Genomic DNA, 16,451 nt, shown 5'->3' on the forward strand with positions numbered 1-16,451 from the left:
TAGCCAAAGACAGTTTCATCACTTATTTTACGAGACAAAATGCTTCTTTCGGCATTGAATTTGAATTTTTTCACTTAAGTCATGAGATGCAAGACCGAAAAATCTATCTATTCAAATTATATATATATATAAATTCTATCTATTGATCTTGTTTTAAATATCTTGAAAATATGATTCTAGAAATATTAATTCTATTAAAATTAGATGTGTAGAACTCATGTTATAGAATTTTTAAGTTTTTTAATACAAAATACACATAAAGGGCAAAGATATTAAGAATTGTCTTTCCCAGTCAGGGCATTCTAGACTTACCAACTAACAAATGTCATGTATATATCCTTATAACCGACAAAGATCAAAGTTTGGATCTCGTCTCAAAACACCGCATGTGATGTATATTTCATCAATTTTTCCTATTAAATATACATTGTATATTTATATAAATATGTTTCTTTTTATATTGATGTTGTTTGTAAAAATTATAATTATACTAATATTTGAGAGAAAATGAATTGAATAAATAAACAAAACATATCTCATATATGTAGGGATAGCAATGGGTTGAGTTTTTTCCGATTTTGCATCAAATCTTTAATTTTAAACTCAACTATTTCAATGATAAATTTTCAAAAAAAGAAAAAGAAAAAGAAAAACTCAATATTTTAATGATATAATTTCATATTTTACTCTAATCCTAACAATTTTCATCTTCATACCCCGATAATTTACCCTACCCTATCAATATTCTCCCAAAATTTTTAATATTAAAATCAGATGGACAGAAATATAATCAGATCAGATAATCTTCTCATTCCTACATATAAAGGAGTATATTGCCGGTGTGGTGCAAAGCAATGTACGTTCATGCTTGAGGTGTCGATTTTGATCCTAGCAGACTATTTTTTCCAGCATCTGATTATGCGTGTTTAAGTTCAACTGATGCAACCGTGTATTTTACCAGTTTTGTACAAAAGGGAAAATTACTTGTAAGTGGAGTGGGGGAAATTTTTTACAAATAACATTTTAATTATTAAAGTGTATAAATTTTAACATTAATTTATATTTTTTTTTGGCAGCACTGTGCCAGTTTTTCGGTCCGATCCAATATTCTAAATATTAGTAAAATCTATAAATCAACGGTTAAAAATTATTGGAGACTAGTTTGGTTGGGTTTTGAATGGATTAATTATTAAAATAAAATTATGCGAGACTAGTCTCTCAACTTAAACATAATACTACTTCCATGTAATTATTTGAATGTTACTAAATGTTGGGCTCGAGGCGGAGCTAACAAGGGTCTAGGAGGGTCACGTGCCCCTGAGTTTTTGGAATTTTTTTTTTTTTTTTTTTGTAAGCATAAAGAAAATATTTTAAATAAAAAAAATTATAAAAATATTATTTTAAATGTCAATGACATTTTTTAAATAATGAGAATAATAAAGGTTGTTTTGATTGAAAATAAAGTGACTACGATATTATTATTATCTTTGAAAATTTCAACATAATGGTGATCGGGAAAAGTTAGGGATCATGAAAATTTTTTCATGAAAATGATCATGAAAAATTTATGATCCTTAGATTACCTTGATTAGTGTGGGATGCTTTATTCTAAGTGTAATCCAAGAGTCACAAAACTTTCATGATTATTTGACTGTTGACATCTAAATATAATTAATCTCAATGAAAATATAGAATTTATTGAATTGTTAGTTATATTTGACATGTAGCGCTCATCCTCTATGTGTTTCTTTATTATTGGCTGGTGATATAACATGTTAATAATGACTATTTTTAATATTGATTTTTTACACATATTTTGTATAAAAAATTACTTTATCATTATATAATTTATTTTAAAACTTTATATCTGACTTTTTTTAATATTGTCCATGATACACTAATTACAAATAATATATATATATATATATATATATTTATCTTTCTTGAAGTCAATAGTAAAAATTTATGTGAAATATTTTTGTAAAAATTTTCAATATTATAATTAATAATTGCCCCCCTGATTTAATTTCTTGGCTCCGCTACTGGTTGGGCTCATAAACTTTACATACGTCTAGGCTGTAAATGAGTCGAACCGAGTCGAGTTGTGTAACGCCCTCAAAATAAACTCATAAATCATACATTCGTGACATCCATAAACATAGGAGAAATAAACATATTTCCATTCATCAGAGTATTTAATCCAAAGGTATTACATGTTGACAACAAAAGTAAATGCCCTACGGGCTTACAACTTTCCCAGCCAACACTTGGTTACAAAAAGGAGAGTACTAACTCAAAACACAAAATAAGCCCTTGGCTTGAATTACATGAAATACACAAAATAATTACAAAAGTAAGCCTTCAGCTTCTAAAACCTCCCAAGCTAAGTCCTTGGATGCGGCATATCACTTGCACCTGAAAATGATGTCCCATATAGGGTGAGCCAATGCCCAGTAGAGATATGCTAAACATAATATGAACAATGACTAAAACATGAGCATTCGATAAATGTTAACACTGGTGAACCAACTTACAACACCATCCAATCCCATGACAAACATGTCCATGTTCATTTTACTTTCCTTTACTTAACAAATTTCGATTTATAAACATGGCTCAGAACCTGGCCCAACAATTCCCATGAGACTACGGCTCATGTTAAAAACCTTTACAATATCAACAATTTAAATGAGATCATAACTCATAATAAAATACTTCCATAATTCACAATTCACATGAGATAATAACTCATATTAAACACTTTCAAACTTCACAAATGATACACATATTTGCTGTATCAATGTCATATTAAAACACTTCCATACTTCATAAATGATACACAGATTTGCTATATCAATGTCATATTAAAACACTTCCATACTTCATAATTGATACACAGATTTGTTGTATCAATGGAGTCCATCCCCTATCTCCTTCCAAATAATATCCGGTTTAGGAGTCCATCCCCTATCTTCCCCTAAACTGTGGAGTACATCCCTTATCTCCTCCCACACAAAACAATGTATATAAACAATTATCATATACACGATCAATCAATACACAGATTCGATGTATTATTCCAACTGTCATATTCAATGACATATTCAACGTGATTAGTTTTAGTTTTCCCTAATCAACATACAGTGTCTACAACAATCACGACTATCCTCCACCAATAGCCCAAAGCAATTATTTCTAGACAGATAATAAATGCATCAACAGATAAATTATCAATATTTTCAAAAGTGAGCGATTAATCAATCCAAGTCCACCATTCTTTCTCATAACTTCCCAATTTCACTATTTCACAATGAAAGTCATTAATTACACTAATGACCCAATAAAACCCAAATATGTCATTTTTCCCATTTCTCCCAATATTGACCCAAAGGTCCCAATATCATCAATAGACCTCAATAACTTCATTTTAAGGCTCACATACACATATATAGTTCAATGAAATGAAAACCCTCTTTTTTTATTTTAAGGGTTTGAAACCCTAACTCCCAAACTTTCCCAACTACAACATTACATCAAAATGACTACAAGTTTATGTCAAAAATCATAAATCTGAGTAGTTATCCCTACCTCAAAAGATGAGACCAAATGGAGATGATGAAGAATTTCCAAAGTGCTCCAAACTTCAAGATTTTCGGATCAAAATGAAGAGCAAGCCAAACCCCACACTTTTTACAAAGGAACAAGGGTAGAAGATCACTCATACTAGATCAAACTTTAGAGAGAAGGTGAAATGTAGTGAGAGAAGCTCTCAAAAATAGGTTTTGAAAAGTAAGAGAGAGAGTGAGAGTTGAAAAAGTGATCTAAAATGACCCAGCTGCCAACTGATATACGTATGACCTGCTCGAGCGAAGAATAGGACGCTCGAGCGTCAAACACAAAAACTGGACCCACTCGAGCGCAAGGATACCTGCTCGAGCGCCAAGACACAACTGCAAAACTCCACCCGCTCGAGTGCAAAGGGACACCCACTCGAGCGTAGATTACACTCTTCTAGTATTTTTACAGACAACGAACACCCGCTCGAGCGCAAGGATACCCGCTCGAGCGTAAGGAAATCCACTCTAGCGTGAAAAACAAACCTGCAGTACTTTTGCAGACGCACAAGATGCTAAAAGTGTGCAAACTCCGCTCGAGCGCAAAGGGATCCGCTCGAGCGGACCACCAAAAATCTGGGCAACAAGAAATGGGACTAAAGCTCGACCAACCTGTTCGAAACACGCCCAAGATATTTCTAAACTCCAATCCAAAGCATTAAAGGACGGAAATGAAATACAGACGACAACAACTATCAACGGAACTGAGTCCGGAATACAGTAAATAAGGAAGGGAAAATCGGGATCACTATAAGTTGAGCTTTAATATGTTTGGATTTATTTATTAAGATTTTAACGAGTTTGAACTCAAGTGCGAACTCAATAGAAATTCAACGAATCGAGTTTGAGCTGAGTTAGTTTAAACTTGACTCTGACTCGAGCTCGAGCATGTTCATAAACTTTAACGAGCCAAAAAAATTATAAATTTATATTTATATATATGATTAAAATTTAAAATTAATTATATATACTATATAAACATACTAAAAAAAAGTTAATATCTTACTAAAATAATGATATCTACAACCACCATATTTATCCTATTGTTCATACATATTTTTTTAATTTATAAATAATATATTTATTCAATTATTTAAATAAATATTAAATGAACCAACTAACGACCCAAGCTAACAAGCTGAGTTTTAATATGTTTGGATTTGTTTATTAAGATTTTAATGAGCTTGAACTCGAATGCAATAAAAATTTAACAAACCGATTTGAATGAGTCCTTATTGAGTCGAGTTCGAGTTTGTTCACGAACGAGCTCTGTTCATTCATAACCCTACATTGTCTAATTAAAAAATAAAATATAAAAAAGGACACAAATAAGAAATCAATCTCCTTTTTTATTATTTAATGAAACTTAATAGCTTTTCGAAAAAAAATAACATATATATATATATATATATGATTCACACCAATGACGTAGACTATTTTTAATTGTCAAAAATGTTGTTTAATATGATTCCATTCCATTTATTTTGTCCATTGCTTCTTCACCCCATCTTCGTAGCAGCTTCCTCTATTCGCATTCCCTCAAAAGATCTCTTTCACACTTATTGTCAAGACACATACAAGTTGAGAAATGTCATATTCTCCAATTTTTTTCACCCCTAATTACATCTCTAATGAAATAGCAAATACTATCAACTAATCAATTCTCTTTAAATTTCTTTTTCTTTTTTCAGTATTGCTTGCCACCTCATTAGAATTGTAATTGAGGGTGATAAAATAGGGAATGTAGCAAAACTCCAAACCAGCTTTGGTATGTTGTGCTATTACTCCTTAAATCTCCTTTCACTTGCTTGCAAGGAAAAATCATAAATCAATAGGTCAAAAAGAAATCTACTATAATATTTTTTATTATAAACATATGAGATATAAAAAAATATTCAAACCCAAAGGCCTTATATTTTTTCTTCCCACTATTACTAGAGGTGTTCTTGGGCCTACGTAGTCTCACCACGGGATTTATTTTAATAATTCGAATCGCTCATATTCAAAGGTTTGTTGAGAAAATCATTCTTACAGAAAAATCAAATTGATCAAAATACTATAAATATATTATTAGATTACATTTGTCTTCAAAATAACAAATGGTTCATGATCAAAATTATAATTGACATTTATTTTTTAATAACAAATGCGATCTAAACATTTGCTCAAGGTTATTTAAATAATTTAATTTTTACAAGAATAATCTTTTTTATGAGCTTTTTAATATAAACAATTTCAATTATCGAGATGATCCTTGTGATGAGCCCACAAATACCCAACAACACCTCCAACTCCTAACCATTATTTATAATCTCACCACGCCCATAGTGGTTGAAACCTACCAAAGTGAGTATCATTCCAAGCAAGTAATTATGTCTTGTGAATATTTTCTTACTTACAATGAGTTAGCCTGCCTGTTCACATATCTATTTTTATAATCAAAAAATTAAAAAAAAATTAAAAATTAAAAATCATTTTTATATGTGAGTTAAGGTGGTGTTTGCTAAAATTGAAAATTAAAAACTGAAGACTGAAAATTGAAAACTAAAAATTAAATATTGAAAACTAAATACATAAATTTTTTAAGCCAAAAAGTTGCTTGATAAAAATTCAAGTGCTAAACTAAAAATAAGTTGTTTGATAGGTAAATCAATTTGAAAATTTATTACTTTTAAATTGTATATTTCAATTTTTATATTATAATGGTGGTGGTGGTAGTAGTGGTGGTGGTGGTGGTGATGGTGGTAGTAGCAGTAATAATGGTAGTAGTAGTGTTGTCATGATGGTGGTGGTTATGGTTGTGGTGACGGTGGTGGCATGGTGGTGGATCAGTGGTAGCGATAACTGTAGTGATGGTGGTTGTGTTGGTGGTAGTGGTAGCGCTAGTGGCAGTGGTGGTGATGGTGTCATGGTGGTGATGGTGGCAGTAGTAGCGGTAGCGATAGCGATGGTGGTAGTGGTGATGAATTTATAATAGTTTATATTGATACTTATATTTATTATTTATAAATTCAATTATAATTAAGTAATTTTAAATGAGTTAATTTTTTTTTTTTTTTTAAGTTTTAGCCAATATTTTAAGAGATAGTTAAATTTTTAAGTGATATCAATTATGGTTGTCAAACGAACTTAATTGATTATTACTCAGGCCTCGTTTGGAAAGTTGGCTATTTTAGTAGGCTATTTTAGTTTTTGACTATTTTAGTAAGCTAAAATATTTGTGTTTGGGAAGATAATTGAATTTTTTTATAGTTGGATGTGATGTTTGTGAGAGAAAAAATGAAATAATTATGAGTTTGATGTGATATTTTGTCTTATTGGCTATTTTAATATATTTTGTCTTTTGTGGATTTTAGCCAACAAATCCTCCAAACCCAACTTGCCAAACATTGCCTTAATACATTCAGTTCTAAGTACTAAATCATGTTATCAAATACCCCATCCTCTTTTCCCTATTTTTTGTTGGCCTTACCATGTGGTGGACCGTGAAGTATCCAAATGAATAATTCTATCCCATACTAATAATTTTACTAAAAATACAAATGGTTAAATGTGATTAATTGTGAAAATAACAATAATATTTTTACGTCAAATGATGTGGACATAAATGCTTTTAACATAGTTGTTAATTATAAAATTTCAAGCAGATATAGCATTGCTCGTATCCAAATATCCCATATGAATAAATGAATTGCAATAAAAACAATTTACATTTGAAAATTTTGTTTTAAAGGTCTCACTTTCTCACCAACTTCGTCCATCCATGCCTGTCTCACTGTACCCCACTTGCACTCTCTCTAATCCACGGTCTTATTCACATTTGGTGCAAAAGAATGCAAAAATCATACATATTTTTTATTTTTATTTTATTTGTATTTAATAAATTTTTTTTATATATTTTAGTAATTGTAAAAAAAGATTAAGTATTTAGATTAAGTACATTTAAAAGTTTAAAAACAAATTAAAATGTGAAAAAAAATTACTACAAATTGTTTTTTAAAAATTTAACAATCAAACAAAACAGAATCCAAATTTTGAAACCTACCTCATACGCTAATGCTTATGCGTGAATAGTGACGCATTTTATTAAGGCACACCGTAATTAGCTCCGTTTGGTAAGAGATTTTTTGGTGTAAAAAAAATTAAAAAGTCACAAAAAAAAATTCAAATTTCAAATTTCAAATTCAACTCTATTAGTAAAATGTCAAATCATACAAATTAATCAATCAAAATTTTTTTTTTCACAACTATCTGTTCAATTAAAAAATCATTTCAAACACATTAATTTTTTTATCTAAAAAAAAATCACTAAAAACCTAATTTCCAAGCGGCCTCGTAGAAGAACAATTAACAATAGAAAACAATCTCAATAACGCCAACCATTTGTATAGATCAGTGGCTACCTAATTGGTATAGTTAACAATAGAAAACAATCTCAATAAACAATAACTATTCACACATATGAAAAGTATAATATCAAATTAACCACTAATTTGATAGTAGGGCAATGCTCCAGACCCCAGTGGGGCACCAGCAACCCCACCCCCACGTGGGGTTCCAGGAGAGGAGAATAAAAAAAAAATAAATAAATAAATAAATTGAGCCAATCACAAATCACTAGGGGTGGTGGGGGTCACCCCAGTTGGGGGTCTAAGTCATTTTGCTTTAATAGTATTCACAAATATGAAAAGTATTATATCAAATTAACTACTAATATAATAGTAATTAGGGAAAATTATGCAAATAGTCTCTATACTTTACACGATGTGTCAATTTGGTCCCTATAGTTTCAATTTGCTCGGCTTTGCCCCGTAATTTAACAGATTGTGTCATTTTAATCTAATAAATAACGATTGTTAAGTTAATTTAACGGAAAGTCAAACAATATGTCAATTTGGTCCATGTATTTTCCACAATGTGTCAATTTAGTCCCTATCAAAATCGAAAAAATTAAAACTACAGGGACCAAATTGACACATCGTGTAAAGTACAAAGACCAAATTGACACATTATTTGACCTTCTGTTAAATTAATTTAACAACCGTTATTTATTTGATTAAAATGGCACAACCCGTTAAATTAAGGGGCAAAATCGAGCAAATTGAAATAACATGGACCAAATTGACACATCATGTAAAGTACAGAAACTATTTACATTATTTGCCTTAGTAATTAAAAAGTCAACACAGTCACCAAGCCCAACTACCTAGCCCAAACTTAAGAATAAATAAACAATTATAAACAACCCTCACAATGAGACAAAAATAAACACCACACAGAATTCAAATCCTTCTCTAGTGTATATTATTTGTTTTGCCACCATTTCATATCATTAAGAAATGAAAAAACATCATTTAGTTTCATGAATAATTATTTATAAACAGGAATCAATTATGAATATCACTTAAATAGTTATTCCAAACGATCACAGAAAATGGGTTACATATAGCAATATTTGTCTTTAAATAATAGAGCAATGATTGAATTGGTTTAGGGCATTTTGGTTTAAATTAAACAAGTGAAGGTGGGTTAGATTGGTTCATGATTTTCCAAAGGATAAGAATTTTTAAATAATTATGAGGATAACAAAAGGTCCCACAAAAAATAATTTGGGGAAGACTTGGTAGAACATGAAGTCAGCAATTCTTATCAAGACACATACAAGCTTCCAGGAAAGACCGTGTAAATTAAGATAGCATTTCTCTCATCGTTTTCTTACTTGGTACTTCATTTACATATAGTGACATCTATAAGTATCCATGGTGCCTAAACAGATATATAATTCATATCTTGGCTCTTCTGTCCTTAATTGGTCTTGCTTTGAGCTTTAATCCAATGGCAATTGTCAGATCCCAAGAAACCTCCTCATCCAATTCTCATTGTAGTTATGATGTGTTCTTGAGCTTTAGAGGTGAAGATACTCGCAAGACGTTCACTGACCACCTCTGCACAGCTTTAGTGCACGCAGGATTTCGTACTTTTAGAGATGACGATGGAATTGAAAGAGGGGAGAATATTAAGTTAGAATTGAACAAAGCAATTCAAGAGTCGAAGATTTCAATAGTTGTCTTCTCGGAGGACTATGCATCTTCAAGTTGGTGTCTTGATGAACTTGTCATGATCCTCGAACGCAGAAGGACTGTTGGACATGTAGTTCTACCTGTTTTCTATCATGTGGATCCATCTCATGTGAGGAAGCAAAAGAAAAGTTTCAAAGAAGCATTTACGAGGCATGAAGAGAGATTTCGTGCAGAAGTGAGTGAAAGAAAAGTTGAATGGATTGGCAAAGTGGAAGAATGGAAGGCAGCACTTAGAGAAGCTGCAGATTTGGCAGGGATGAACTTACAAAATCAAACTGACGGGTAATTTCCTCCCAAGTCCTTTTCTTAGCTAAGCATTACTTGTATCACCATTTTTTGGATTTCGTAGATTAAAGTATTTCATACTAGGGCCTTTTGAATGAAGAATTATGTGTTCAAATTTTGGAATAAATTGTTTTGTTAATTATGACAGATTTACATAGTTTATTTTTTGTAAGATAACCTTCAAACACAAAAGCATCCTACAAGTCAGTTTCCCAAACAAACAACTTGAATTTATTAGCTCATGATTTTTTTAAGATGCTCCTTTTCAAGTTATATGAAAAGATCACACGTAGCTATTCATTTCTTTTCGTAGACATTTTATTGAAACAATTGTGCTACGTAGCTTGAAAGAGAGATTCCCCGAATCCCCCGAATTCAAAACGACGTCGTTTCGTCCTTTTGATTTTTTTTTTTTTTTTCAATAACTGGCAGAAGAAAAATAAGAAAAGAAGAAGAACAAACAAGAAGAAGAAGAAGAGAGAGACAGAGAGATCATCAACCACCCATCATCGTCATCATCAACCACCCAACACATCATCATCACATCATCACAGATCGGAGGTGGAGATCAGAGATCGAAGGCCAGGCTGCGACGATCGGAGGCAGAGGCAGAGGCGGAGGCAGCGGCGATCGACTCTCTCTCTCTCTCTCTCTCCATTCCCTCTTCCCCTCTCTTCTCTTTCTCTCTTTCTCTTCCTCTTCCTCTTCTTCACTCTTCTATCTGTTTCAGACATAAGGGGGGGGGGGAAAAAAAACTACCCAAAATGACGTCGTTTTGGGCAGTCGGGGGATTCGGGGAAGAGAGATTCGAGCTACAAAGGATTATTCTTATTGAAATTTGGCCCATTATTTAAATGTTTCAACAACTTGGCTTACTAATCAAAAATTGAAAAACAGAACAGTTTATATTAGATAAAAGAGTATTGTTTCAAAACTATGATAGTGAAAACCCTTTCTTTTCATCTAAGACTCTTCCAATTGTTTCAACAAAGACAGTAACATGGTCTTTTGGTTCAGTATTGCATGAGAATTAGCAATTAAATTCAATTGATGGCATTCTTATTGTTCTTTATTTTCCATCTTAATTTGATAATTAGACTTGAGTCAAAGTTTATCCAGAAAATTGTGAAAGTGGTTGGAGACAAACTAAGTCGCACAACCTTGGGTATTGCCCCCCACCTGATTGGAATATATTCTCGAGCCAAAAACATTGGGCTTTGGTTACAAGATGAGTCTAGTGATGTTGGTATAGTCGCAATTTGTGGGATGGGTGGAATAGGGAAGACAACGATCGCCAAAGTACTATATAATTCGAACTTCTCAAGATTCGAAGGTAGCAGTTTTCTTGCAAATGTAAGAGAAATTTTAAAACAGCAAGATGGTTTACTTCGATTACAACGACAACTTCTTTCAGATATGTTAAAGGGAAGAAAGGAAAAATTGTACAGTGTTGATGAAGGAGTTGTAAAGATTAAAAATGCATTATGTTGCAAAAAAGTTCTTGTAGTCCTTGATGATGTGGATACAGTAGATCAATTGGATGCAATACTTGGAATGAGAGATTGGCTTTCTCAAGGTAGTAAAATCATCATAACCACTAGGCGTGAGCGATTGCTCAAGGCTCATGAAGTTTGTCGGGTGCACAAGGTTGAAAAATTGGACAATGATGATTCCTTAGAGCTCTTTAGTTGGCATGCCTTTGGGAAAAATTGTCCCATTGATGGTTTCATAGAGGACTCAAAAAGGGTGGTACACTACTGTGGAGGGCTTCCATTAGCTATAAAAATTTTGGGTTCTTCTCTGTCTGGAAAAAGTTTAAATATCTGGAAAAGTCAATTAGAAAAATTGAAAGCATTTCCTGATCATGAAATCCTTGGAAAACTCAAAATAAGCTATGACTCTTTACAAGATGACCACGATAAAAATTTATTCCTCCATGTTGCTTGTTTCTTTGTTGGGATGGATAAAGATTGGGTAGTTACAATTCTGGATGGATGTGATTTTTACACAATGGTTGGGATTCAAAATCTCATTGATAGATGCCTGTTAACAATTGATAAACACAAAAAGTTGGTGATGCATCAATTGGTTCAAGAAATGGGAAGAGAAATTGTTCAGCAAGAATCACCTAAGGAGCCAGGAGAACGTAGTAGACTTTGGAATCACAAGGATTCCTTGAATGTTTTGAGAGAAAATGCTGTAAGTATTAACCTTGTTGCTTTTCATGTTTATTTCTATTTATTTATGTAGTTATTCTATTTATATAGGAAAAATGATCTAGAAAAATCTTTGTATAATGTAATAAAAGAAAATGGATAAATTACACCACCGGTTCCTCTAGTTTGATCAAAGTTTTATTTGATTCTCGTAGTTTCAATTTGAACAATTTAGTCACTACAATTTTTTTTTTTTTTTATTTTTTGCATTGTGGTCTCTCCAACATGTCTTGTTAAGATTTTGAATGAAAAAAAATTATATACAAAACTAGAGGGACCAAATTGAAATTCAAAACAAATTACAATGACCACCAGTGTAATATATTCATTACACCGATAGTCCCTATAGTTTGTTTGAATTCCAATTTGGTATATTACACCAGTGGTCATTGTAGTTTGCTTTGAATTTTAATTTGGTCTCTCTAGTTTTATATATGATCTTTTTCTGTTTCAAATTCTAACAGCAAGTAACAATGGACTACGTTGCAACAAATTTGAAAGTGTAGAGACCAAATGGTTCAAATTGAAACTACAGAGACCAAAGTAACACTTTGCTTAAACCATAAGGGCTAATAGTGTAATTCAACAATATATATATATATATATATATCATCTATGATAATATGACAATTGGATTTTTGAAATTATCAGTTTCATTTCTGTTGTTTTTATTTGAAAAAGGCCACATCATTTTGTATGATTGATCTTTGCAGAAATTATATTTTTATAGCATTACTCTTATTGATAAAAATTTCCCTCCTCTTGTTCATTGCCAGGGGACAAGAAAAATCGAAGGCCTCACACTTGATATGAATTTGTTCAAGAAAGACAAACATGACAGGACAATTTTTTGTGTTAATAGAAAACGTCATTATGATGAATTCCTCGACACGCCATTTTTAACAAATGTAGGCAACTCATTTAAAAGATATTGTTTTGGCATGTTCTCCTCGAAGAATGTAGGCACTGCTCGAGGAAATTCAAATCAAGTAACTTTGGAAGTTGATGCATTTGCAAGGATGCATAAACTAAAACTTTTGCAGCTCAATTATGTGCAAATAAGTGGAAGCTTGAAAAATTTTCCTAAAGGATTACGATGGTTATGTTGGCATGGATTCCCTTTCAAATTTATACCCTGTGATTTTCCTTTGGAGAGCCTGATTGTTCTTGACATGAGTTGTAGTAGCTTGCAAAAAATTTGGGAAGGAGACAAGGTATGTTACAAATGTATATATATTTTTTTAATTTCGTATGAAAACTGAAGAAATATTAATAGTAGCTTTTTTCTTGTTTAACAGCTTCTCAAGTCACTAAAAATCCTTGATCTTAGTCATTCCCATTGCCTTAAAACTCCCGACTTCTCGAAAGTCCCCAATCTGGAGAAGTTGATATTTAAAAATTGTGCAAGGCTAGTTGAGGTTCACGAATCCATTGGACACCTTGAGAGACTTGTTTTGTTCAATTTAAAAGACTGCAAAAATTTGAGGAAGCTCCCGAGAAGCATTTGTATGCTAAAGTCTTTGGAAACACTTGACATCTCAGGTTGCTCAAATCTTGAGGAACTGCCAACAGGAATGGAGACTATTGAGTCATTAACAGTTCTCCATGCAAATAGAATTTCCATAAGTCAATTACTCTCTACCAGTAAAGAGGTCAAATCATGGCATTCATTCGTCTATCCTTCTCTGTTGAAGCCAAGAAAAAGCATGGAAATTTCATGGGCTCTTTTACCACGGTCCTTGGTACACTTAAGTCTTGAGAAGTGTAATTTATCAGATGATGATTTTCCTAGGGATCTTAGCAAACTATCCTCGTTGCAGATTTTAAATCTGAGTGGTAATGCAATTTGTAGCGTCCCAAATTGCATCAGAGGTCATTTTGGACTCCAAAAGCTTTATTTAATTGGGTGCAAAAAGCTCTGGTCAGTTGAAGTGCAGCACAAATTAAAAGAATTATATATCCGAGGATGTATATTGTTGGAGAAAGTAACCTTTCAATCACTTCCATTAACCCTAGAATGTAAGAACATATGGGGCAATCAATTTGTCAATAGCAGGTTAGAAAGAACATTTCTATCCCTGGACTCAGAGCACAATCTAGTTGAGATTGAGGGAGATTTCAAGTTTGAACCTCTAGGAAATATTGACATGGAGATAATTAACAATTTGGGATTGTCCAACTTAGGATCCATGGGATGCTCAAATGTTATGCTTTCATGCTTTGGGTCAAAGAAAGCAAGGAAGTTTCCCCTGCAGGTCTCTCTCTCTCTCTCTCTCTCTCTCTCTCTCAATATATATATACATAATCTTTAAATTAATTACGCTTTATGTCGCACAGGGATGTCATGAAGGACACATATTCTATGCTTATTGTTTGGGAAGCAAGGTTCCAGACTGGTTTAATCTTAAAAATGAAGGATATTCAATATCATATACTGTGCCATCGCATCTTAATTTCAGAATCCGATGCTTGAGTGTATGTTCTATTTATGCACTTTCCAGTAAACGAAAAGAAGATTGTTGCTTTAATTGTGATGCACATACTATTATCAGTAATACGACCAAGAGTTTGATTTGGAGTCATTCCCCATATGTCTTTGGCATTCCAGAAGCTAATGAGGATATGATGATGTTAAGTTATTGGAAGTTTGAAAATCAGTTGGAAAGTGGCGATGAACTGAATATTTCAGTGGTTGGAAATGAATATTTTCAAGTAAAGGAGGTCGGAGTCCATTTTGTGTACAAGGAGCAAGAAGAGAAGAGTAGCCAATCAACTAGTGAAGAAGCATCCCAACAATTCTCTCTCTATGGAAATGTAGTTCCCGGAAATGCATCTGTAGTACGTCCGGCGCGCAAAAAAGTCTACAGTCTAGGCCAAGGTTCTGAAAAGCGGTTGCGGTCGCCGTAACGGTGGCGGTGACGAGGTTGCGGTTGCGGGGTGTAAAGGCCGTAGTGTAACGGTTGCGGTAACCGGAACCGTGAATTTTTTTATTTTTCGCACAATTTGAAAAAAACTTACCGATACGCATATTTTTTTCCATGATCATATTTATTTGGTTAAAAATAAATATTGATCAATTTTTGTAAATTTTTAAGTATGATCCAATATATTTTATATTTTTAAATCACTATAAACTGAATTTTTTACATTTTATTTTAATAATTAATGACTTTATATTTTACAAAAAATCAATCACTAACTATTATATATATATATATACATATTTTAACCAAGCCAAATAGATAATAACCACACTTATTATTATTATTATTATTTTCAAACAATATATAGATATACGCACACAAACAAAATGGTTTAGTGATAGCAACTGAATAGAATAGCATAGGTCTTATAGTTTCAAAAAATCAATAACATATTCTTAATCTTCCCTCTTCTCTCTCTCTCTCTCTCTCTATATCTCTTGCTCTCCTCCATTTTCTCTCTTTATCTTCCCTCTTCTCTCTATCCTTCTTCCCCCACTTTCAGCTTTTTTTTGTGTTTTTTCGAAAGAAACAGTTTGAAACTGTTACGTAACGGTGCGTAACAGGCCGTTACGGCTGTTACGGCACCGTTACGACCGCTACGACAGCCGCTACAGCCTACACACCTGTGAATCTCAATCACTGTGCAAAAGCGGCCGTAACGGGTGGCGGTAACCGCCAAAACCGTTACGTAACGGCGTTACGTAACGGTTGCGGCCGCTTTTTAAAACCTTGGTCTAGGCTGTCAATGGGAGAATTGTAGAATTTGTGATGGTCTATAATCTCAGCCTTCATGCACTACTACCTCGGGAATTGGTTGTTAAGGATTTCGATTAAGTGATATGAATCAGTTGTATATTGCTAGTGCCTCTGCTTTGTGATTTTCTGTTATTTAGGAAGAAGTTATTTCAGTGAGAGAGAATATGTTGCTACTTTTCTTTGATTTTGATGATGCTGTGTACTACTGTTTAGGTGAACCTACTGCTACTGGGATTATATTTTACTTTGGAATTGCTCAGAGTTATATTTTAATTTTGAATTACTCATATGCGTTGCTGACGTAAATCTTGCTTATTGCCTGACAAAATCAAATTCAAATAGTCTATTTTAAAATTGGCGCATTGTTTCAATCCATGGGCTATTTTATTTTGATAATTCGAACTATTTATTTTATCAGACACTCACTTTGTCTATTTCTTTCACATAAAAATAATAATAATAATAATAATAATTAGATCAATCTAACAATCATAATCTATTCAATTTATCACATTT

General features: G+C 32.5%; 1 protein-coding gene across 1 annotated transcript; it reads left to right on the forward strand.

The window, feature by feature from the left end:
- Window positions 1–9,265: 9,265 nt before the first annotated feature.
- On the forward strand, window positions 9,266–16,222 carry LOC114281558 (disease resistance protein RPV1). Its single transcript, XM_082868647.1, has 6 exons — window positions 9,266–9,976; window positions 11,077–12,178; window positions 12,972–13,409; window positions 13,494–14,450; window positions 14,533–15,067; window positions 15,918–16,222. Exons 1-6 carry the CDS (start codon window positions 9,450–9,452, stop codon window positions 15,956–15,958), a joined length of 3,600 nt encoding a protein of 1,199 aa, XP_082724773.1. The 5' UTR covers window positions 9,266–9,449; the 3' UTR covers window positions 15,959–16,222.
- Window positions 16,223–16,451: the final 229 nt, after the last annotated feature.

The sequence above is a fragment of the Camellia sinensis genome, chromosome 5, assembly GCF_055761805.1.
Source record: "Camellia sinensis isolate YWXY chromosome 5, ASM5576180v1, whole genome shotgun sequence".
Taxonomy (NCBI): domain Eukaryota; kingdom Viridiplantae; phylum Streptophyta; class Magnoliopsida; order Ericales; family Theaceae; genus Camellia; species Camellia sinensis.